The sequence below is a fragment of the Pagrus pagrus genome (genome assembly GCF_965226575.1).
Source record: "Pagrus pagrus genome assembly, chromosome: 10".
Taxonomy (NCBI): domain Eukaryota; kingdom Metazoa; phylum Chordata; class Actinopteri; order Spariformes; family Sparidae; genus Pagrus; species Pagrus pagrus.
The window spans coordinates 25,809,039-25,835,766 of NC_140194.1; the positions used below are offsets into that span (position 1 = coordinate 25,809,039).

A 26,728-nucleotide genomic window follows, 5' to 3' on the forward strand; every position below is an offset into this window, starting at 1 on the left:
CCCAAACTGCTACTGATGTGCTGGTCGGCACCTTGCATGGCTGCCACCGCTATCAGTGACCACCGCTATGAATGTATGTATGAATTACTCTAAGTTGCTATGGACAAAAGCGTCTGCTAAATGCCCTAAATGCTAATGTCAATTAGCGTTCCATTTATGGTAATTCCATGTATGTGTTAGAAAAAAGTAAGCGCTAGTTATATAAAATAGATCCAGAAATCAAGAAATTTATTCAGAGATCTTTACAAAAAGGTATCACAAATCTTAAGAGAATCATTTTTTCCTCACCCCTATAAAGTATAGGAACAATTAACTTGACAAAAAGTCAGGGAGTTATTACAAGTCAGCTTGAGTGGGATTTGACTGTCTGTAGAAGATTGTGTGGCAATCAAGCCAATAGTTGTTGAGACACTTGCCTTAAAAGCACAAGTCAACCTGAGGGTATCACCAAAGTCATTAGGATTCATAGGGAGGCATGACTGTCTTTACAAAATGCTGCCCCAATCCATCTACTAGAGATTGATATTCAAAGTGAAAGTGAAAATTTCATCCTGTTAGTTGTACAACAGAAAAGGTCAGGATCACCAAGTCATGAGAATTCATCCCCTTGAGACCATCGATGTCTGAACAAAATATCAGGCCAATACATGCGATAGTTATTGAGATATGTTCAGTCTGGTCCAAATGGTTTGGCTGACGGACCTCCACTGCCATCTGCAAGCAATCAGTGGGCAGCAGCCACTGGTGCATGCAGTACACTTAGTTGTGGCCAGATGTCATAATGCATGTGAAGCACAGGTGGATTTGCAGCTGCATCACAATAGCAGAAATCAGCATTGCTCCAGATGCTGTGGCTCCACTGCCAGAGCCAGGCCATGCTAAATTGCTGTGTAATTTTTAATTAGTATACATTTGCAATCATTACAGTTGCTGCTTTTTAACTGCATGCAGCATTAAATTACAGCAGTGTAATCCACCCACCTGACAGACGGAGGAGAATGTAAAAATTCTACATACAATATCCCTGTTTTTTTGTTTTTTCTTCCAGTTTTATTTAATTTGGGTGGTTTGTGGTCATAATACTTAGCCTTGACAAAACACGGCAAACAAGAAAGAACCTTGGGCTTATTAGATCTTAACAAGGTTTTCTGAGCGTCTTTTCTCTGCCATAATTGCAATGTGTATTTCCCCTGACAGGTTGCAGCACTTTTGTTTATAATCACCAGCGTTCATCAGGATGCAAAAAAAGTGCTGCTCTCATCTCTGTCACTCACTCACAGTCAAACTCAAACTAGACTAGACAAAAGCAACAAAATGAGGCCCTCACTATCACTTGTAGTACTTCATGAAGAGTTGCGAGGCAAGAAACTGCACTTCTCACATGCGTGACAGGAATAGCATGCATCTTACAGGAGCCTTGATTTAGGTACTGCATCTTTCCATGTGCACGATTTAAGCGTTTGAACCTGTTAGCGTGACTCAGAGTTGCCGTAAAGGAGGTAAGAGGGAAGAAACAGGCAAACAATATTCACATTAGTCTAATTAATTAATTCATGCATTCCATCAGTGAGGTAGAAAGCCCATAAGCCAAGATATACTGTTCAAGGTTTTTCAAAGTAAGTCACATGCATACATAACACTGACAGCGGCGGTAAACAATCTTGCTGTCTCCACGCAAGCTGGAAATGTTTAGGCCTACAGGCTTGGTCTTTGAAGTTGCCTGTTTCAAGGTTACACCTGCTTAAATATGAATTCATTTAAATTCCTATTTCAAAACCCATCATTGCACTTCTCACCCTATTTTTATGTGGAAATATAAATGAAAATGTATCGGCACATCTACGTGATCGCCTGAAGCCTAGCTTGACAAGGTTAACCATAGCAACAGATCTGAAGGGAGTGACTGAGGTTTATTTCGAGCACCATAACAAACTTCAATCAGCCTGTGTTTGTTTGTTTGTGGCAGGGCAAAGCGTTTCATCAAAGAGGGCCGGTGCCGGGATGGGTGCCAGCAGATGATGGTGAGATACTCCGGCAGAAGGGAGGCACACAGAATCATTGCTGTAGTCTATAAAAACCACTGAATGCTCAACTAGCTGCAGAGTTACTGTACAGCCCTGCATAAGATCATCATTAGAGGGCCTGATACTAAGAGATAACATTCAGTGCAACAGGCAAATAAGACAACTGATTACATAGTCAGTCCTTCATCTGCACTTCCAGGCAGCCAGCCCGATGAACCAGTCGACTTCTGCTGGCTGACTTTATCATTCAATTAATATATAAACCAACCAGCCAGACAACCATTTGGCTACTGAGAGATGACAAATGACAAATAGATCACAGGATAACATGTGGTGTTGTTTGCCACAGTGGTAAAAAAAAAAGAAATCTGCCCCAAAATAATCATTTTCAACTCAGTGCCAGAATAAATTCTAGAGGTCAAACGTCACTCCATATCCTTTCAAACATATGATTGCAATTGACCGACCATCTGGCGCTACAGGAGGAAGAGGAGGCTCTGAGTCAGAGAGAGAGTGTCAGTGCACTCTGAGATGACTGCTAAATTCACTGGAGCTACAAATTTTGTTTGATTCTTCCACACGCTGACCACTGCTGACCCCCCTTACCTGATGTACATACACCATAAAAATTCCGAGTTTAAGGGTAGTTTTACACGATAAGTCATGCATCATTCATGCTCACATGTCCCAGTGTGCACACTTAAAAAACCTTGAGGCACTCCCCAGAAAGTCCAGGAGATCTCAGGACTGTCCTGCTGTGAAAGTGCTCGAGGGCTGCCTGTGGACTCGAGCCTCGTATGCACACTATCCTCAAGTCTGCAGATGCTGCAGCCTTTGCTTGAGGGATTTACCAACATTTTATTGTGTTTTGATGTTAAAACTGGAAAGGCATGGATAAATAAATAAACAAGGCACCAAACTCTTTCAAGAACAAGTTTATGAGTACATACAGTTACAACAATTGCAGTAACTACTGTGCCTGGTTCCTTGTTCTATTAAGACTTCTGATTACGATGATTTGTCAGTTGATATGATCAAACTTCACTACTGACAATTTAAGTAGAGGCTGCTCTTATATTCAGTCACAACATATAAAGTATAAGACACACGGAAGTGCTTATAACTAAATAGTATTATAACTATTATTATCACAGAGCAAATTGGGTTATTTCAATTTGCTTGGATTCAGTACTTAGTTAAGACCTAACTAGCTAGCTAACTAATGCTACATTGTTATTGCTGATTTGTGTATGACAGTCCCGCATTTTCATGTATTTAATGTTCAATTTCCCTCTTTGATGGCGTACAACACCCAAAATTTAACTGAAGTCCAGCACCAAAGTTGCTGCACTTGGTACTGCTCCTCTAATATTAGTGCAGACTGGCAGGGAAGGCGCACAGGTTCCTAATGTTAGCCTATAAAGCACTGCAAGTGGTCAGGCAATTAAGCTGTGTTTTCTTTATTGTATGGCTGAATTGAAAGCATGAAGTTGTGAACAAATTACATGCGTTCATGCTTTTGTATCTCCATCAGATAAATGGCACATAGCATTGTGATAATACCAGGGTAGCGCAAGACAAATCACAAAGCGGAGGACGGCAGACTGGAAATGTCCTATCGCCTCTGTTTACGTAAACGCCATTGACACCTACTGATGAAGTATGAGGGTCCTGAAGGGTTGTCCCATTTCATAGAGGGAGATTTTAACAACTACCCTTTGGGGGAACTCAAAAACAAGGGATAGGGGTCAAAGCTGCAAATTAATTTGAGTGTTTAGACTAGGAGTATGAGTCTCTTAACAAAAGCTGTGATTTGCATGTTCTGTGAGTCTGCCTGTGCATCTGTAAGGATGAATGCACACGATTAGATAAGACGCCAGATGGCCCCGTGATTAGACACGCATATATTTGCTCTGACTTCATGCCTCTCCAATAATACATACTCCCTAAGCAGCCAAAGCGTACCAGTGCACCTGTAGCACATACTGTAATGAACGTCTATGACTGTCTGCAAAGGTCTATTCTGGCCAGAGCAGAGGAGGGAATACTTGCCAATCCATTTAACAGTCAAGCAGAAAAAAAAAGGTGAAAACTTCCTGCCCACTGCAGTAACACCCAAACCTGTCAATCAAACGACTCTGTGCTTCGGACACACACATAGGAATACAAAAATCCATAAGCAAACATAATTTCACACACAAGCTGACATCCAGCAAATGCACAGGCACCCAGCAAGGCATTCAAGCATTCAGGCAGATCGATAGGCTTTCAGGGAGCCAGTAACACCCAGGTTGAACCCCTGAGGCTCTAACCGAGTTACTCAGCACTTTCCCTGGCCACTCAAGAGGAGCCATGCTGGGCTCAGGGCCAAGAGCCAAACACATGAAAGTAGTATACGGGTGAGAAGAAAACTTTTGACACAAAGTAATTCCGTCACTTTTATGACAGCAGTCATTATTATTTCCTTACTGAGTGGGTTCACAGTTCAGTTGAGATGTCTGGTTGAAGGTCTTGGTAAGGTATGGCCTCTGTTGGTGAAGTCTAAGGTGTCCTGTCAAAGATTTGGGAATATAAAAGATCACAATTTCTATACCATTTATCCTCAAGTCAGTGTATGTTCAGATGTTGTTCTGTTCCATTGATTGATATTACTGTTATCCCCTTGTTAAATGTCATACCCACCCCTTTCATAATATTTCAGACTTTGATTTGTTGAGCGAAACCAGAGAAATGGTCTCACGAATGAAGAAATCTAAATGAAACGATCCTGAAATCCTGAAGCTCCATGTCTTCCAAATGTGTTTTATTTCATTAGAGGGTTGAGAATTACTTTCAAAAGTATAACCATGTTTCACTGCAAATAACGTTATTTCTTAGGAGGAAGAGAGAGAACAGACAGAAGTGGAGATGGAAGTAGGAATAGAGATTGGGGAAATTTTAGCTTGTTGAGGAAATACTTTTTTGATAGGTTATTCCTTCTGGGTGGGATCCTGATTTTTCTTTATACCAGAATATGACGCACAAACATGGCTAAGGAAAAACTGAATGACTGAATCTGTCATGACAGGCTGGAACAGTGACAAGAACATGAATGCCTCAACATATTAGTTTAACTGATTATTGTTACTTAACATGTGGTTTCATGTCACAGAAAATCATTATAATAATGATTTCATATCTTGATGTAATTGCAGATACATATTGCAAAGAAAGGAAAAAACGGTGATATCTAGCGTTTAAATCCAAGCCATACCATTTTCACCCCAGTGGTCTCAAACAAGGACAAGACAGACATACTCTTCTATGGCTCTACTCACCCCTTATAGCACCAGCAGACCCCTTAGATCCTCCCACTGTGGCATGTTGGCTGTGCCCCGTTAAAAGAAAAAAAAGGCCAAGGACATGGCTTTCTCTGTAGCAGCTCCTCAGCTCTGGAATAAACTACCAGAGGCCATTAGACAGGCTGATGCTTTTAAGATGTACCTCAAGCCCCACTTTTATTCTCTGGGTTGTAGTATATAATCTGTTTTTATTTTAATCAGATTCAGGTTTTAAATTATGGGTGAACGTGTTTTGTTTTGATCTTGCTGTATTTCTTTAACATTTACTATACACCTATGTTTTAATTCTTGCCTGGTTAAACCTGCTTCCATTTCAAACTTGCCTCACTATGCAGAAATGTGTCTTTATGCCTATCTGTATATGTCTGTCTCTGTGAAACACATTGGTGCAAAACCTGCCTGCTTTTAAAGTGCTATATAAATAAAAGAAACTTGAATCTTATGTATGTCGATACAAAGACTGACGCTGGTTGAACAAGTACATTCATGTACAGCTAAAGATAACTTACAACGGATTAACACAGAATATCAACAACATGTGTTACCCCGTACTGGTACACGCACAAATATACAAGATAAAAAAAATGTCAAAAGGATTTCACGTCAAGTCTGCTGCCTTTACCCTTTGAATTAGATTATTAAGCAGTTAATTTTGGTAAATTTGACCCAAAGATAGAGCATGAAAATGTCAAGCAAACTAGAATGCAGTTCCTACTGTGAATGACACCTGTATTCTCTTTGAAACTGGAGAACTCAGGGATTGGCTCACAGCACATGTTTGTGGACTTATCATGAAGGAACAGGTATTCAAAAATAACACAAAACGGCTGCCTATGTGTCATCACTAAAACTGAACTTTCCCCTGTAATTAGAGTAAGACTTTTTGCAGTGCATGGAAATAAAATGCACAACGCATGCATGTAGAGGGGGCTATAAAATAATGAGGCACAGATACTCGTGTGACTTGTGTTGTAAAAATGAAAGAAAGAAGTGTGTCGCTCGTTTGATGGCTGTCCTCTGCAGAGGTACTGACAAAACCTATGTTTATAGTCTTTAAACAAAACTAAAAATGGAGTTAACAACTGCATGCAACAAAATACACTTGCGTAGTTTTAGATGCAGCACTCGCATTCCTATAGACACATGTAAAGATAGAGCTACAGCAGTTTTAGTGATGTCACTCCCAAGTCCTCAAATACAGTAACTTGCTTATGTAACATAACTTAAACACCATTCACTCTTGACTTTTGGTCTTAAACAGGATGCGAACCCCAGCCAGTGTCAAAAATATGGCCACTGACTAGGCTGCTGTATACACAGGGCCCAAAATTGACCCAAATGTCAGAATAATGTCTGCAAAGTACATGGACATGTTGGAAACTTTACATTTGATATGTTTAAACTTTATATTTTTTACATTGTAACTTTACATTTTTATGTTCTTTTTTCAATTGTATATTTTGACAATGCTTGGCTTATGGTCTGGTTAGGTTTAGGCACAGAAACTACTTGTTTGGGTATGGGAAAAGATTGTGTTTTAGCTTACCTGGTTTTGTCACCGCAATCACAGCTGCAAACTGTCTCGTCAAAAATGTCTGGGTTTGTTGCTACTGTCACAGCTAGAAAGTGTTCGGATGTTTTGTTAAGCACTTTTAAATACTGAAACACTATCCCAAACAGTGGTTTCTCTATCAAAATATACAGCAGTTTGCGTACAGTTTGAGCTCAGAAGGGTAAAAAAAAAATACAGTAGTTAGGTACACTTTTTGTTTTAAGTTCAGTAGCCTAATTTTAAGCAATGCACAATGTCAAAGACGGAAAAAAGTAAGGAGACATTAGAAACTACTTTAACAAGTAGCACTGTAATGTAGGTCACCATCCTATTTGCACCATCAAATCCAACACATAAGACACAAGGATCTTAATATCATGTGCAAAATGTTTCTAACTAGCTAGCTAATCAGTCCATTTGATATATTGTATCCTGATTGTACAGTATATGCTGATCAAATCTATTATATAATGAACCATAACACATTCCGTGCACATGTTGTCAGCTGTTGTTTTGCGTTAGTTTATAGTGTACTGTCCATAATACGTCCTGGGTTAAAATTTAATTATAGATTCTCACCAGATCAAGAGCAGAAGTTTCAACTATAGGTGCAAAGGTTTCACATTTATTTGTTAAAATGTCTTTATGCAAGCTATGATTTTAACAATTTTTTTAACAAATGTTAACAAAATCAACCTTTATAAAAAATGGTAAAGACATGTCCCTAGCATCCCCAGTGTCCATGACACCTATGGTTTTGTGCTTACAAATGTTGAAGGACTGTCCTGAACAGTGGTCTCTCGCTTGGCAGCCTCCTCGCCCAGCTTCCAGACTACCAGCATCCCATTGGCCTATCCCAGCTCATATACATGTAATCTGAACATTATATGGCACATAATGTAGAAGTGTTGATATGATAACCGAGCGTATCCATGGTTTTCAGAAACATAATATGTCAAACTTTTAATCTGGTCACTGGGCTGTCCCAAAAATGTGCATGCTGCATGGCAGTAGGTAAGCAATGGATAAAACAAATGCTGAAAAGTCAATTGAAACAGACACTTAAGAGCACTTGCAATGTTTTCACCATCTTATGCAAATGGTTGTACAGTACGTTTGTCGGAAAAGGCTCTGTGCTGTTGAGGGAGCTCTCCAATCATCTGAGTGGTAATTAATATTCAGATGGGAGAACTAATTCTGCTTATAAGAAATGCATGAATATTAATTGGTTAAATATTATTAGTTAAATCAGATCCATCAAAAGCTTCGAGACACAAGGCGGAGGAGGAGGTTGGATTCATCAGAACATCAGCAGAGTGATAGGAGAGCCTCTGATTATTTCAGGCAATCACTTTCTTGCAGAATCAAGATGTGTCAACGTCTGGTCAGAATGATGTAATATTAATCTTGACAGTTCATATCTGCTTGCCAAAACCTGCTCCCTAAAGTCCTTCGAAGCTGCAATTAAAAACATCATGTTACTAATTGATGAACACCCTCTTAGTGAACAGCCTGTATTGAATTAAACATCATTTTTCATTCCAGGAGTGGTGTGAATGATGTTTGTTAGGCCTAAACGCAGGTGTACTGCAGTTTGCATCTGAAATGTAAATTTGTGATCTCCTTTAGGCTTGTGAGAAGGAAAGAGAAACTGGGAGAGACAGAGAGCAGACACAGATGAGACAACAAGAGAGAAAGAGAGATAGTGCATCAAATGATTGCCAATTGCACCATGATTGCAGATGGGGTCTTGGCACTACTGTCCCTGTGCCCCTGATGCCCTGTGATTGCAGCCTCTACAGGCAGCCTCTCAGGGATGGTGATGATGCCAGTTTGTGAGCCAGTGGACCAAGATGCCAGCCCACAGCCAGCAGCAGATGTCCTGACAGAAAGGTGAGACATCCATCTGAATGTCATACAATATGAAAATTAATACTGTAAGTATAATCAAATAAAATACCTTTAAGCATCAATAAAGTAGTTTAACGAGTCAGCCTGCCGGCACGTAATTGGCGTGAACGGATGTTGTGACTTGATATTTCTGTCAGCACACCTTTGTATTCCTGACAAGAAAATTTGATAATAACAAATACAAACAAAGGATCAAATGACTGTCTGTGAAAGGTGTTGAACCCACAGTGAATTAACACTAATTATTACTTGACACTTCCCCTCAGCTCTACAGAGCATCAGACAGCATCAGTGTCTTTCAAGCTCATTCTTTTTGTTTTCTTGTTTTGAGTCCCTCTTACCGTCTGTCTTGCAAATCCCAACGCTATAATTTAATTCACACACACCTAATGGTGCGTGTTTTAACCAAAACATCAGAGTGAAAGGGTTTTTCTTTATGTTTTCTTTTTTTTTAAATTCAGTGTTAAATTGCTTATTCAAATGTTAAGCTCACATTTACTCTTCTACCATTCCTCACCAATACTTTTCCCTGGCATTCTGAATTAGCCCATAACTGCAGTAACTACAATTTTGGTCAAAGCTGAGTTACAACCAAAATTGAACTCTTAAATGTCTTATGACAAAAAAGTTCAGTTTTGCTCTATCTTAGTGATCTTTAAACTGCAGTTACTACAAAATCCAACCACAAACTAAGACAGACCACACTAAGCACTCTCTTTTTTCTGAGCTTTGGTGACAGTTATTGTGATCTGTGTCAGCTGTCTATTAGGATATACATACATAAATCTTCCAATGACACTAAATATATCAGGCCATCTTAGCTTAACTGTTGTTATTCCTGGAAATTTATATTATCAATGTAAGCGGTGGAAGCTCTGTAAGTGCTTCTGGCATTAATCTATACGAGTTTCAACACACTGATTTTTTTTTTCCTCGAACACTACATAAAGTTGCATAATTGTAATGCTTAGGGCTTTAAATCCCATTAAAATGATATCTTCACAGATTTGAAATCTCATTGGCTATATGATGCATCAATCATCCGGAGGCTGGCATGTAGAAGACAGAATGGGTCACTTGTCTACATAATCACTCATTGGCTGTTGCTGGCTCTAGGGTGGGCATATATGCTCTTATCTGCTTGAATGAGCTGTTAATCAAACAGCTGCCATCTCAGGCTCTCCGGTGTAGAGGGATAATGGCGTCTCCTGTGAAACAAGTCTTTTTTATAGATCAAAGCATCAAAAAGCATCCATGATCGCAGTTTTTTGCCATTTTGTCATCATTTAATCATGGAATACTGTGTTTTGGACTAAATATGTTACTGAAATGAATCTAGTGGACATTTGGGAATAAGAGGAGACATTTTTTTTGGGATGTTGATGCACTACTGAAACACCCAGACATTTTATTGGTGAGTTGGCAAAATGTTGTACATGCTAGTTTGTAAGCTTGTTTGTTGACTGTAACTTGCTGATATAGTTTGGAAATGGTTCACATGAATAGAATCCCAAAATTGTAAACTTTCAACGTACATACGATGTATGGCATGACGATACACTTAAATTGAGGCATTTGCTTATTTGCTTAGCTGTGTTTATATTTTTTGGAAAGGATAGACTGGAGGATCGCTTGATTTTTTCTGTAAACAATGCAACAATGATATACAGATATAATGTAATAAGAAATCAAATTAGATTTAGATTTTAGCTGTTGTACAGTAGTAGCCGTTCAAAATGTCCCCTTCCAGCTGAAAGCCAGCCGAATGGCCTACGTTTTCCAGCCAACTTCCCTCCAAATCCCCTGCAAATCCCCTTCAAATCCCAGCCGCTGGAGTTGCCCCCCTCTTTCTCATGGGAGTGTCAATGTTTTACTGTAACCCCTCCCATTCATTGAAATACAGGGTTTGACCAGGAGATGGCGCTTCTCTCACAAAATTCTCATCGCCCACAGTCATTCTGATGTTATCTGAATTTCCACTTACCGCCAGAGGCGGCACTTAAAGCACCTCTGGTGGTCAGTCAAAATTCATTAAACCGCAATTACATACATAATCATCATTTGATTTGAGCCATGAAATTATAACAGGCCTATGCGATGGCCAATATTTTATTCGGAAATGAATGCTAGTAATACCTCCCGTCAAATAGCCTATTTGATCACGATGTAATCATTATAAATCTCCATTTAAAGTGGAAAAATTTCAGGTGATGAAAAGAATTTTGGAAGATGTTTGCAGCTGTGCAGGTATTCAGTGCATGCCTTATGACTTAGGCCAGGGAATTAGCATTATCAGTTAGGGATGTTGCTGATGCTCATGTGTTTATCTACTAAACAGGATTTTATGTGTGTTAGGATGTGTGATGTGTGGTGTGCTGTGCTGTACTACAAGTTGAAAGTACTGTAACTAGTAAGCAAGCTGAGTTAGCATTATAATTGCTCAACCTTTTGTTTGCACTGAGTGGGCATTTAGTCTCCCATTGTCACACAAATCAGAGAGCCGAAGTGCAGCTGGCGGGGGAGGTTATTGGAAGGCTGTGGGCCTGAACTTCTACTGAGCTAGGCTATCTCCTGTTACCATTTCATCAGCAGCCACAGTGTTGGGCAAATTACTCTGGAAAAGTGATTATAACCCTGTAAGACCCCCGTTGCAAAATTAATAAGTCAAACAATTTCCCAATTTTAAAATGCTGTTAGCTATACAAATGCAAAAAGTTGCAGGGGGAGTTTTACCCCAGGTGACATTTTTTTAAAAGGTATTAACTTCATTAGAAAATCTATGGTATAACTAGATCAGGCTCAGAATGGCCTAATTATAGACTCTTAAATTTAAGCTTGAATTGATGTATTTAATGAAAGTATGCTAGATTAATTACTGTGTATGTCATTAGCAATGACCAATGTTATGTAAAAAAGATACACAAACAATTTCTGAGAGCGAGATTAGTGGAAACTCCAGGGGAAATAAAGACTTACAAACATGGACCAAGACGGCTCCATAATACGCACAAAAATCCAAAAGAAATTATAGCTGCTGCGCAGCGATGGGTCGGGTCCAGGCTATTTTTTGCAAATTTAGGCAATTTAGAGCAACAAACAGGAGAATAGGAAGACAAGACAGTTGACATCAATGTTAAGTTTGGACCACTTGAGGCTTGAACCCACAACTTCTGGAACCATAGACTGTCATCTATCACTCTGAGCTAATTGGCAAGTGGCAATACAACAGTGGCTTCACAAACTGATTAAGCCATTCACTGTTGTGCAGGCAGATTTGAAACCACTGTAAAAAATTCAGTTATCAAGACAAAAATCTGAAAATACGCATATTGCAGCATGGAGATGTTGGTAATTTTAAAAATGATGGATTTGCTCCATAAGTGAATAACTGGTGTTTAGCTATGTCATTATTGCATTGACTCCAGTTGTTCCCATGAGAGCAGAATTCAAAATGTTCTCAAAAATTCAGTTTTTGAGATAAAATTCTGATATTCTCTCGGTACAAGGACAACAAAGAAATGAAAATAGTTTATTCTTGGTCACATCAAAGTGAAATACTTATTGTCCATCTGATTATCGACCCCTGGTTTAGACTACTGAGAGCAGAGCATTAAAATCACTGCTCCTCCCCGTGGACAAAAGAGACATTGCAGCTGGTTTTCACTCAGGCTGCTTAGGGGCGGAGCCTCACTGATGACGTCATCGCGGGGGATTACATTACCCTCATGGACCTGTAGGCTACCAGCCAAGGACCAGTCAAGGACCAGCCAAGGACCAGCCAAGGGCCAGCCAAGGTCCCATCATGGAAACAGGGGACATTTTGAGTGGCTACTACTGTAGTTACTGCACTTTGCCACTGCACTACTTACTGTATATATGTTTTTCAGGAAACACAAAGACAGAGGGCAGCATCTGCATTTTTAGGGTTATCGGTCAAATAATTGGTCATGATCTTTAAGACATAAAAATTACCTAAAGGATACATACACCGATCAGCCACAACATTAAAACCACTGACAGGGGAGGTGAATAACACTGATCATCTCATCACAATGTGATGTTCTGCTGGGAAACCTTGGGTGCTGGCATTCATGTGAATGCCACTTGACACGCACCACCCATCCAAACACTGGTGTGGACCAAGTACACCCCCTCATCACAACAACACTACCCAATGGCAGTGGCCCCCCACAAGGACAATGTGCCCTGGCACACCGCAAACACTGCTCAGGAACAGCTCGAGGAACACAATGTGTTCAAGGTGTTGACCGGGCCTCCAAATTCCCCAGATCCCAATCTGATCGAGCATCTGTGACACTGTAGTGGCATCAGTGCTCCTTTATGCAGTGGTCTGCTGGGGAGGTAGCAGCACGGACAGGGACAGGGAGAGACTGAACAAACTGGTTAGGAGGGCCAGCTCTGTCCTGGACTGTCCACTGGACACCATAGAGGTGGTGGGTGAGAGGAGGATATTAGCCAAGCTGACGTCAATCATGGACAACACCTCTCACCCCCTGCACCAGACTGTGGAAGCCTTGAGCAGCTCTTTCAGCAGCAGACTCTTACACCAACTGTGTAAGAAGGAGCACTACCGCAGATCATTTATCCCCACAGCCATCAAACTGTTTAACTCAAGCACTACATGAACTGTCACTTTCCACTCACTTGTTTGCTTTTCGTAAATATCTTATTGTTTTTTGAAAGTAGCCTGTGTTTTTCTATCTATTTTCTATTTAACTTAATGCATATCTGATTCTTTTTACTGTACTGTTGCATCTTGAGCTGTTGTAACAAGTGAATTTCCCTGTTGTGGGATAAATAAAACCAATCTTAAATCTCTTAATCTGTAAGACGTGCTGGAGCAGGTCTGATCCATGGAGGCCCCAGCCCCCAACATACAGGACCCAGAGGATCCACTATAAAACGCCCTGGTGCCAGACACCACAGGACACCCTCAGAGGTCCTAAGTCCATGTCTTGACAGGTCAGAGCTGCTTTGGCTGCACAAGGGGAACCTTCACAATATTAGGCAGGCGGTCATAATGTTATGCCTGATTGGTGTATTTAATAAGAGCATAACCCAGTTCTACCTACAAAACATTTGGCTGGACAGTCTAAACACTTTTCAACCATATTTCTCAGTTTCATAGTTAGCGTAGTTACTGGGGTTAGCCTTTGTAGGGAAGCATAGATGTTATTAAATAACTCAAAAATTCATCTAAAAATATCTATGTAAATCATGTACGAAAAAGCCATACACTGCCAACATTTAAAGTAATTGTTTGTTTTTCTAGTCATAGATTCCCCTGGCATTTTCTGATGCGATCGGCCGTGAAAGGATTTGCTGCCACTTCAGCTTCATGTTCCACTCTCTCTTTTTTCCTCTCCTCGACTATTTACTCTCAGCCGTCTGCAACATCATTCCCTCCCCCTTACAACCCAGTCCTCCTAACTACCATCTACCAGCAGCCTCCAGACACATACTGACCCAAATAAAGTTCATGGTAAGTTCACCAGGGACAACTTATATGCAAGGGTCAGATTCACAAACATACAGTGTTGTATGTAGAGACCCCCAACTTCACACTCACATGCCAGTACACACACACACATGCACACACATGAATACCCATACAAGTAATGGCCTTTTCCTGTAATTATAGTCATTTGTCAAAAGCACACCTTGATTAATGGTCAAATTAAAAATACACCGGAAAAGAAGCTGCAGGTCCTGGTGACTCCAGCTACAGAGGGTGATTAATTACACCCGCCATTACAGGCATGAGAGTGGCATGATCAGGATATGCACCCTTCCGTGCAGACAGAGGCAAGGGAGGACATCAATCCATGCATCCACAGTCTTTACATGACAGAGTCACTGTAGTAGGTCAGAACTTGGGGTTGGCATTGAGTGGGGTTTTGGTGGGTTGAGGTGAGTGCAGGTAGTGCAGGTTATATTGCCAAAATTAGTAAGTAGGGCAACAGCGTGAGGGACACAGCTGTTCTTAACTCACATAAAGCTAGACTGTTTGCCTTGTCTCCATGAAGGGAATCTCCTTCATAATTGATGTTTTACTTACTTACTTACTGAAACACAGGGGCATTTAACTGAGCAACACCAATAAACAGATGGGTAATATATGCTTAATGGTAAATATAATGCCGTTTGTCCAAAGTAACGGTGGTGAAAAAATGAAGTACTAAATGAATATGACAAGGGTTAAAGAGAAGTGCAGGTTGATCAACGTAATGACGCGTTTAGTAGGCCGACTAGAGAAGAAAAAGCAAGTGTCTGCAAGAGCAACGTACACTCTGAATGAAGTGTAACTGATGATGAAAGCAACCTTTAAAGCAGTAAATAAATCACAAAACTCATTTTTCATAAGCTGAATGATGGACTTTTTGATGAAAAATAAGTGTGTGTGTGTGTGTGTGTGTGTGTGTGTGTGTGTGTGTGTGTGTGTGTGTGTGTGTGTGTGTGTGTGTGTGTGTGCGTGTGTGTTATTGTGCACAGAGCAGGAAGGACAGCAAACTTTATCACCTAAACTTAGAAAGCAGAGCAGAGTTGGAGAGAAGCACAGAAGAAACAGAAGCACAGAAGAAACAGATGAGAGAGCTGTTCCATTTGTCCAATTTATCTAAAACTACTTGGCTATATCAGAATTCAAGTACTTTTAAATTGCCTTGATGATAAAGTCGGAGGGAACGCAAGCAAGAGACAAGAGTTATGTCATCTAGGAGCTCAATGCAGTTAATATGCCCCGGGCCTTGTGCCAGCCATGAGAGCTCCGAGTCCACAGGCTGCTGCCCAACATGAAGTGGAAGTCTTAATGATAGCAATGCCAAGCCCGGAGAGGACCTTCTCCTTCAGGTGTATTTTTTATAAGTCAAATCCTAAGGAATGCTTAATTAAAGAATGTAAGTGATGTTATAGAAAATGCTTAAAGGCAACCATGTTTTTAGAAGTAATCATGTTTGGTGGTGGGATTGTAGAAAAGCCTCCCAGAGCCATGGTCTTGCTCTGCAGGATACAGATAAGGTGGCTCTCTCATTTCTTCTCCACATTTTACTGGCTGTCAGCGTGGTATGCCCCATAGCGTCCCAGTACACCATAAAATCAAAAACTGCATTTCCATCTTAGGTTTGCATAAATTAACAGTACATAATATCTTCTTATGATGGCCTCTTGCAAAACACGGCATGTTAGTAATAATGGTACTTCATATTATCAGTAACAGAACACAGTCATGGATTACTAATATTATGAGGTCCCATTATTTCTGACAGCCTGCCAGGTTGGTGACTGAAAACCGCATCACCTTTACTGCCACCTGTGAGAAGGCAGCAGCGAGGCAAAAAAGAAGCTGCTTGCAAAACTGAGGTGAGCTATAACACCATCTCAAAATCAATACACCTCATTGCTGTATTTCTCCGCGTCGTGGCAGAACCCACTGAGAGAAAGAGAGGATAAAAGTAACTTTTCAGAACTGAGAACCCTTAATAATCCTTCAGTAAATGTCATTCACTGCCTGTCCTGCCTAATGTGTATAAACCCTGTGGAGAAAATATGATGCTTAGTATCAAAAAATATAAAAGGTGAAGCCCACATTCGATCAATATAAAAGGTGCTATATCTAAGAAATGGCCAGCAGTTGAATTCATACTCCACACTCCAAACAAACTGGGGGCAGCATATCACCAGAAAGTTGAAGTGTCTACACTATCTCAACAAATGCACAGTCTCTCCCAGAGGTCTTTATAAGCTATTACTACTGCTTTTATTTGAATCACTTCTTTTCATTCCCTCAACATGGACTGAGGGTAGGATACTGGACACTTCAAAACTTTCTTCACATTCTGATAATTGTATTTATATTTTCAATGTTTTAAACTAAAAGTCTTACATTTACCCCCTTTAAGACATGGGTCTTTCAGAGAACGTTTCTTTCCTGTGCATCTGAAGAATCTATTCATGGAAGTGCTAAAGGATTAATCTATTTACACACAGTTATTTGATCAACTGAAGTCCATTTTTCATTTTGTTCATTATTCAGCAGAAATAGCATTCCTCACCGTTGAGTCAAACATTTCTTACACATTAACTCAAATCCTTGGTAAAGAGCCATTTCTAGACTTTTCTTTTAAGCCTTTCATATTTTGAAATTCATTTCTGCCTTGTACAGAATAGTTTTCAAATTGAGCTGTAGGCAATGTGAGGTTAATCGTGTAACAATGTAATCTGGTTGTGCAGATGTAAAGATTTTTAGTTGAGGTGTCCCTCATGATTGGTCGGTACATCCAGATATTTGGCTGGAAGTGATTTTACATGACTAACAGTTTCAGTGTGTGCATGAGAGCAGTTTCATTGATTCAGATGACAGCGTTCACAGGACACAGTCAAATTATCTATCAGGTCTAGAGACGGAGCACATTTTCTATGAAGGCATGTATTTTACACATGCTGCCTGTGGAGTAAAACATGTCTGAGCATGGATCTAAACATGTCTACTTTTTGAAATAATGAGTCCTCTAAGGCCATTACTGCCACTGTTGACCTTTCCTTTTCCATACACATTTCTATTCTCACAGGCATCAATTTAAAATGTAAGAAATGACAAGCTGGGTAAGAGGAGACCTAAAAAACACAAGACTAGAAGACTACAGAGCAAAACCAACTGAGAGAAAATGTGCAATAGTAGTGATGCAGTGACAAACAGAACAGGAGTAGTACCAAGAAATGGAAGAGACGGATGCATGCTGTATGTGTGTGCGTCTGTTTCACGGATATGGCCATTAGCCGAGATGGATGTCCTTGAACCCGGGTCTGCGCCAACAGGTATCTCTTGCTAACAGACCGCCCCTCTACTGGTAATTACACAGAGAGGTCTACAGCAGGTGGCACAGGGCTGAGCAGAATTTACATAAATCTGCATGTGTCACTGGGCCTGGCTGCAGCCTCTGGCACTCTGTATGAACCACACTCACACTCAGCAGACAATTTGTTCAACTCTAACAAAATGGATTGTGGAAAGGCGAGAAAGTGTCAATGCTTTCCCTGAAATCCATACATAAATGGTGAGGGTACTGAATTATTTGTGGCAACAGATGGCTTTCCCTTTCACTTTTCTTTGAAAGCACACACACACACACACACACACACACACACACACACACACACACACACACACACACACACACACACACACACACACACACACACACACACACACACACACACACACACACACACACACACACACACACACCTGCAGCTTCACATTAAAAGCATTTTTGAAACAAGAGCTGACTTTTATTTTGAAATAGGCTAGTAACAGGAAATGCAGTGTTCAGTGACTTAAGCACCGCTGTTGTCATCAAAAATGAGAGCAAAACAGCGGCCATTTTCTGCATTTGTTGACAGTGGATTTGCAGAGCTGCAGATGACAGACTGCACATCTACATCTGCTCAGTGAGGTAACCATCTCCTTTTTACTAATTACATTACAAGGTTTTCTATTAGCATTGGCTTTTAATCAGAAATACTGCCAAACTGGTGCTTTTGCTTTTCGCTGTGACAAGATATCCTCTGCCATCATCTTGTCGGTCAACTCTCTGTACTCTGGTCATGTGATAAGTGAAATGTCTCTCCTGCTACTGTGTGCTGCGACTCTGCTGCTGGCGCTGCAGAGCAGATGAGTTTGTAATTTTAACATCCACTTTCTGGTGAAGTATTGATTAAAAACCAAACAGCAGTGGGGGTGGGGGCAAGTAATGTAGTCGGCGTGTGCCCGACCACTGTGTGACACCGGCAACATCGACTATCACGGCAAGCCTATCTGACATGTGACACTGTGATATTTTACTTTGACCACTGTTTGATGCAAATTTTGAAGTTGAAAGTTCATGCGGCTCATTTTCTTCCTTTGTAGTTTTCTTTCATATGCTGTTTTTCATCATGGTCTCATTGTTTTGAGCATGCTGTTCAGCTTACCTGCTGAGCCACTGTGTTTGTGCAAGTGCGTTGAATCTTTACGAGACACCTAAAATGATCACAACCAAGGCATTTCTTCTGTGCAGCTATAACTCAACACAATACACAGCATGCATGCAAGCCTGCATCTATGTGTGTGACTCACACCCTTTGCTTTTTAAAAATCTCCTGTAAGCACACACATGCATATTTATGTTTGCAATCTACAGTATAGCGTGTGTGTAAGTGCATGTGTGTGAGCAGTGGGACCCCCCACAGTGAGAGGTTTTTCTGCTGACAGGAGCATATTCAAGGTAATAGAAGCAGTCTGTCGTCCCAGAGCAGAGCACTAAAGCAGAACTGAGTTCTGTCTCCTACTACACGCACCACTGAACCTCCAGATGACAAAATGCCTCACTGGCTGACCGAATCAAACACAATAAAGCCCAAAAAGGAGAAAAAGAAGATTGAAGGAGAAAATGCTCAGATTTGTCATATTTTGTCGTCTAGGTAGGAAAGCACATAGTTTCAGTTAGGAAAGCTGTCAGTCACTTGAGTGCCACTTACAAGAAAAGGTTTGTATAAGAACCTCTCTACAAGCTCCAGTCATAAAAGAGGAAAATGTGTTACTCCTGTGTATTTAGATAGAGCACATTATGTGCATGTCACTGAAGCAGGTAATGAAATCTACCAAAGTAGCCTCATAATGTGGAGAGCAACACAGTGGGATGATGAAATAAATAAAGAAGTGGCTGAATAATGAGAGGGGATGGAAAACAAGTTCCACAATAAATGACAGGCTGCATGAGCAAACTATAAATTATTCCCATTTTAATTTACATATTTCCCTTGCATTTCATCACACTGTACAAATAAACCAACAAGTCCGTGCAAAAGCAAATGAATTATTGATTGAATGAATTAGTGAAAACTTCCTCAGGTTTGAAGTAAAAACTGCCATTAGCTGACTGCACCTTGTCGATCTCTGTGAAGTGACGTGCCGGCAGCCATAATTCACAACTCCAGAGAAGCAGACTGCTAGCCAGCAGACATTATTGCTGATGTCTGTGGAGACAGAGTGGGGCTGAGCAGGTAGGCATTGCCAGAGGGCCCCTGAGGAGTAGACTGGACCGATAAGTTGTGGCAGCAATATGGAGTTGAGAATTGAGAGTCTGTAGGAAATCTCACTGGCCACTGCAGTAACAAAAGGGTGATGAGGCTGCCTCCCGACTGGCTCAGAGATGGAACTCAGTCTCCATGAGAACAACCCCTCCATAGTGAACCCAGTAACCTTCCTCTCAACTCCCTCTCAAAGCTTTCATGTTTTGATTATAAATGTGCAGAGGTCACATTTCTGCATAAAAGGGATATACGACTCAGAGTTCTCCAGAAGCCCAAGTCGACTCAAGCATTGTAACTGGTGCACTGGGACTGAACAGCTCCAGCAAAACAGTTGCAAGGCACAGACACATGCATGTGATCACAAAGTATAAGCACGGTTAACTGAGCAGCCCCAAAGCTGTGTTCAGGGGGGAGGAACAAAAGAAGAAAACAGGCTTTTGTAAATATCATGCAATCAAGGAGAATAATTCATTTGCAGACACAAATTATGTTGTTGTTGTGGTTCTATCTTTTGATTGTAACAAGAATCAGATGAATTCTAATGAATGTGAAGAACAAAACCACCTACACACAAACACATGCACATCTTACTTACATCACTTTTGGGTAACTATATAGACTTCCTTCCGTCCTTCCTCATTTCCTGGGGCCTTAACCTAACCATAATAATAATAATGACTACTTGCCTAACCCTAATCCTAACTTAACCACTGACCCACAAATCAGCATTTTCCGAATTGGGTTAGGTTTACAGGCTTTGTCCTGAATTGCACCAGTTGTCCCTAATTAACTGGTCTTCAGTCCTAAAAAATGGCATAAGTCAGAAGACACACACACACACACACACACACACACACACACACACACACACACACACACACACACACACACACACACCTTGACCTGGAGGGAGCCTGGCTCACAAGAGCCTTACAGGCAGACCGAGTTTTTTTATTTTTTTATTTATTTTTTTATGTGCTTTCACTCCCTCATGCAAACTTGACAGTGTTGAGTAACAGGATTTAAGAGAGAGAGGGGAAACAGCAGAGCCAACTTCAAAGCAAAGCAGAAAAAGTTTGATTTTAAATATTAATATTAAATATTAAGTTTGTTCTATCCATTTGTACCGACCTTGTATAAGCGCCTGGCCTTTCTGGAAAGGTCCACTGTACGCCACCTGGTAGTGTTTGACCTGGAAGCCAGGTACACAGCCCTCATGGCCTCCATCCTCTTGGCCACCCACACGGGCAACCTGCAACACAGAACAAAAGGACAGGTCAGGATAATAAACATACACACGGTTTCTGTGGAGATAAACCTGACAGGCACAGGCAGCAGGGCAGAATAATTAAATAAATATGTTTCCCCTTTACAGACCTAATCCTTGTTAATCCTGAATAAACAACATAAGGTTGGAGCAGATACATAAATATGCAGTGACAAAGAAAATCAATATTTTAAGTAGCAAAAAGTTTCTCCTCTTTTAAAAGAGTACACCACCATTAAACATTGCTCTTTGACAACACGGTCAGACTCACGTTAAACATTTTTTTATAACAAAATTGATACACTTGAGCTAGAGATGTTTGCGGAGTTTAGGTGTGTGACGCTAGCAGCTAATGTAGCCTCAAGCAGATAGCATCGAGCAAAGATTAGAAGCAGATTAAATTATTAATCAATTAATTAGAAACTTCTCTCTCTAGTACCAACTGATACTACCTCAAGTGACATCACATAAAGGCAATTTATCAGATTTTGAATTGCCCATTTTGGAGCAACAAAAGTTTTATACAACTTTACATTCCATTATAAAAGATCTGTAGTAGTATTGACCAAGACCTGTAAACAGACTTTGATGTGAAAATTTCCCTTTAAATCAAGTAACTCATTTCATTTTTCCTTATTTCGGCCTAAATTTGGTGATACTATTGGATACTTGTACCCACCAGAACAGTTAGTTTTATTTTATTTTTATTTTTTTAACTGACTTTATTTTAGGTTTGACTTGTATTCAAACTGTTTCTCTTTTTTCTTTCCTCCTAACAGTGTCAGGGAAGGTCAAAATGTAATACAGCTGTGTTTTTCTTGAAGATTTCAAATTAAAACAGACCTGTAACTCACCAAAATTGCCTTCCTTGACTTTTCATTGACCCAGTTTCTTTGCAAAATCACATTTATTCAATGAAAGTTTGAAATCGTGCATTTAAAAAAAGGCACTTAAGAAAAACACGGTTCTTTTAAAGGGTGGGTGTTCCCATAGAAACAGACTTCTCACATAGAGACCACACATAGTCTAAGAAGGAGCAGATACACTGCCAAGCATAATAACAATTTCTGCTATATGTAGCTGTGTGATGCATTAATTTATAGATACGTGCCTCATGCTGTTAATATAAATTGTTTTTTTTTTATTCATGATTTTACAAATGCAGCTCAGTTTCTTTTTTTAAAAACTCTAGTCTCACATTCAAGTTCAGGAGAATTATGACAAACTACCTCACATTATGAATGTGCAGGCTCACTAATGGCCAAACTGTCAAAGAGAGCCGGGACAATTGCTTGCACCGCTATAAATACTGGGACAGAACCCATGTTTTAAAAAAGGAACACAACACATTATGCAGAACATTACTTGTTTGAAAGGAACTTGGGGCAGGATTTGTGAAAAAATAAACATGCATTTTAAGTTTTTTAATGCTAATAGGTGATGAAGTGTTCAAAACCAAAAAGAATGAGCCCACCCTAGTATCTCGCCATTGCCTTGAACAGGCTGTGTGCTGCATAATGTACTGCAATTCGGGCCCAAATTTCCTGCGCAGTCTTGCGGACGTGACGTCAGATGACGCTGAATGCGTGTCCTTGGATATGGGAAGAAGACAAGTGCAGTGGAATGGATTCTGCTACGGCCAGCAAACGACCCACCACCACACAAAGTCCACTAAAAAGTCATACTAAGAAGAAAACAAAGGTTTTATCAGCAGCATGTCGCGAGTCGAAACGAAATTACGACCAAAGCCGGGCTGGCACCCAAATGAACATCGGATACGCGTTCGACTCATGGAGGCAGCTTCAACTTGAATTGGGACTGAAAACAGATGCTGACATGGCTCATTTCCTAGTAACCAGGTAAGAAAACATTACAGGTCATGTTTAGAGCTTGATTTGAAAATCATATGAGATCATGAGGACTTCGAGTGATCTAACGTGCAAAGTAGCGTTAGCTGCAAACATGTAACTTAGTCCACCGCTGTGTAACACTGAATAGTTACAGACTGCGCATTTTCCACGGTCCCTTAGTCTGAAACTGAATAGTTAGAAATATGTCCCTTTGTATATGGGACCGAAAGCCCAACCTGTTACCCGGGAGGTGACGTTAGCAGCTTACACACAGAAATGAATTTTTTTTCCCCCAACATGCCGTCTTCGCTTTCGCCTGTGCCTTTCAGACTGCATCACCCGTAACGGTAAAACGGCGCGCTTGTGTGTCGCTATTCTCGATTTTTACATTTATTTTTTTTAAAGCACAGGGTGCTATGCCATTTTTAGACTAGACTCTTATGCAATATAATATCTGACCTTTGTTAGCAATGAACCCCACTACATTGTCAAATTTAAAACATTTATTAACAACATAATGTAATAATAGGGCTAGGGTTAGGGTCTTCAGTCAATTGGAAACTTAAACAAAATAACCTGCCATCTAGTTTCTCTTTTGTAACTGCAGTCTTCTTCGCAGAAGATGACATTGAAGTTCACAACAAAACAAACAAAAAAATAGAGGAGGGGGTTCAGGTTCTGTCGATGGGTCTCCTGCATCTGCTGTTGCCTTTTTATGTAAGAGTGGCGTAGCCCCTTTCAGGAATAGGGCGGTGCGTGAGGTGTGTGTGCGTAAGGTGCGTAAGGTGTGAGTGGGTGAGCGAGAGTGAGGGAGCGTGCGTACATGCAGACAGTGAATGAACGGGAGAGGAAGGAGAAGCGAAAGGAGTAGCAGTAGTAGCGACAGCAATAAAGTGTACAATATAGGCTGCAGTTTGGATGTGAATAAAGGCGACGGCTCCTCAAGATACAGCAAAGCTCCCTGGTATTATTTCCCGACCAGCTTAACATGTGAAAGGGGGTTCACCCCGAAGGTAAACATAAACTTCGGCCCTGGAGAAAATCATCTCCCCGTGCTTCCCGACCACGGTCCGGGAGCCGAACAGGAATGGTGTAACAACATGCTATCGTTTGACTGGCTGTAGCTAATAGCTACTGGCTTAACTAGTAGCTAAGTTAGAGGAGTTTGACTTGCAGCACTTCAACGCGTGTGTTTTTTTCCCCTTGGCAAGCCGACCGGACGTGACATGGGGGTCCGGCAGCATCGACAATTCTATTTTTAAATTTGAAGTTGTGACTTAATTTCGGTAGATTTCGATTTAAAATCGGAATCGTGACACCCTTATTTGATAGGCCAACTTGCTGAATGACATCACTTGCAAAAAGTTGAACCAGGCTCATCTGTTCTGCTAGAATTTTTTTTGCTGAATAGACAGGATGCCACTGCTCTAGGGCTGTAGCTATCGATTCTTTTTGGAATCGATTAATCTAGCACTTTATCGATCGATTAATCGATTAATCGTATATATATATATATATTTTTTTTTTTTGCATTTTTAAACAACCAAAACAAATAATGCATGACGAAAATGATGTGGCTGTAAAATGATCAACCATTTGGCTTTTATTTCTTTAAAAAACAGAGGTATTTCTTACAACTCCAACATTTGGCTCCAAAACTTTATTGCAATTTACACATTTAGTGCAAGTGCAAACAATTAAATAACAATACAGTTTCAACTTACTGTAAAACATGTATAACATGTAACACTATGAATCAATACAAACTTAAATAGTAACGGCCATTTTGCCTTAGTGTTGTCTGTAATTGTCTACAACATTACAAAAAGGGATTGCACCTTCTAACCACCTACTAACAAATAATATATAATCTCTGGGATAGGCCTATTTGCTATGGTAACCTAGCAACCTATGTGTGTGCACGCATGCTGTGTTATATATAATTTTATGTTATACATAGCACCAAATCACAACAGAAGTCATTTAAGGTCACTTTTCCTATAGAACCGGTCCGGACCGTGTTCATTTAATTATTAATTTCTTCATCGTCGCACATCTACAATTCTCCTCCGCTCTGTTTTACGAAGGGAGGAGCTCCGGACCGACGTACAGTAAACAAACACACGTGCACACACACTTACAGACAGACAGAGAGAGAGAACATGTCACGTCGGTCTCAACTGTCTGTAAAGCAGATATCATATCTACGTTTTTTAAACGCGCACAAACTGATTCTGCTCTGGCATGTCATCTCGAGCCTTCGCAGTTCTCCGTCGTGGTGGCGGATACGCAATGCAATCCCCCCCGGGCTGCTGGAGAACTGGAGAAGTGACGGACACTCCGCGCCCGGAGAGTACGGAGAGGCTCTCCGTCAGGCTCTCCGGCTCTCCGGCGACGGAGAGGGCTCTCCGTGTCCGTGTACGGCACTTTACGCAGTAGTATTAACAAAGGTCCGTGTGGAACATTCAAGGTCCCTGCGCGTCATAGGAATGTAACGACGCTTCGAGGCAGAGTTTTTGCCTCGACCAATTTTTGTAATCGAGTAACTCGAGTAACTCGATGAATCGTTACAGCCCTACACTGCTCTGTCCTTCATGCACACCTATGGACTTCTTAGGTTGCCAGTCAGCACAATACAGTTGTCTGTGTCACACACAGCAAAGCAGAGAAACAAATTTGAAAGACAATTTACAGTTTTCTATCCAGTAAGCCTTGCGTCTCATTATAACACCTTTTTTGCATTAAGCAAAGAGGAAGTGGGCTCTTCTGGAATGATGAGTGGCGCTGCGCCAATCCTGCTCATGCTGAGATGAGTGGCTTGCCTTAACACAAGCCTTGTCCTTATGATTGCCAGCTGATACTGGCTGAAGTAGCATAAGTGAGCATAGAAGCCTCAATCAAGATATCAATGCAGAGGGGTCAAGAAACAAGCAACCTCACTTTCTTTATGTATTGGCAATAGCTACTATTTGGCATTATTATACAATTTAAAGAACTACTTTGGAAGCAGAAATGCCCTAGTTGCAAAAGTTGAGCGACATGCTGCAGCTCTGAAACAGCAAAGCTTGACGATTTTAAGCACACCCAACAAACTCAGATGATTTTCTGGAAACACCCATGTCCCTACAGTATGCAGGTCAGCTCAGCTTTGTGTGCTAACAATCAATTGGTGAAGCACTGTCAGGAGGTAAAGGGACCCACTGATCATTAATAGATTCACACACTTTGTAAAAAGAACTTTTGTTCCATATATGACTGAAATCATTCTGGATTAAGCCACAATGGACTGAGGAAAGAGGGGGGAGATGATAGATTGGGAGACTAAATGAGCACAGCCATATTCCTGCCTTCATAATGCCCTCTTGTCAAATAATTATCTCATGATTGTTTAAAACGTCATTACATGGAATTGTTTGTAAATTTGAGCAATCATGAAAATGAATTTTGCTTTAGCAAATATTCAATGCCAACCTGGGAAATTGCTGGATTATCCTGTCACAGTAGGTGCTGTAATTAGATACATCATACAGTTTGGGATACGTGATATGCATCTGCTAAACTGATCCATCTGTCAGCAGTGTCAACCACCTGCTCATCCTCATATCTCTTGACCCCTCCTGTAGGAACTTCCCCAGAGATATCAACAGTGCTTTGACAAGGTGAATAATAATTGGATGCTGTCTGTCACACAG

General features: G+C 40.7%; 1 protein-coding gene across 1 annotated transcript in view; it reads right to left on the reverse strand.

The window, feature by feature from the left end:
* The window catches only part of cdh13 (cadherin 13, H-cadherin (heart)), a 398,586-nt gene that overhangs the window by 275,722 nt on the left and 96,136 nt on the right, over nt 1–26,728 (reverse strand). Inside the window, exon 2 of the mRNA XM_084364311.1 lies at nt 21,051–21,171. Coding sequence (XP_084220437.1) covers nt 21,051–21,171 — 121 coding nt within the window. The remainder of the gene's footprint in view (nt 1–21,050; nt 21,172–26,728) is intronic.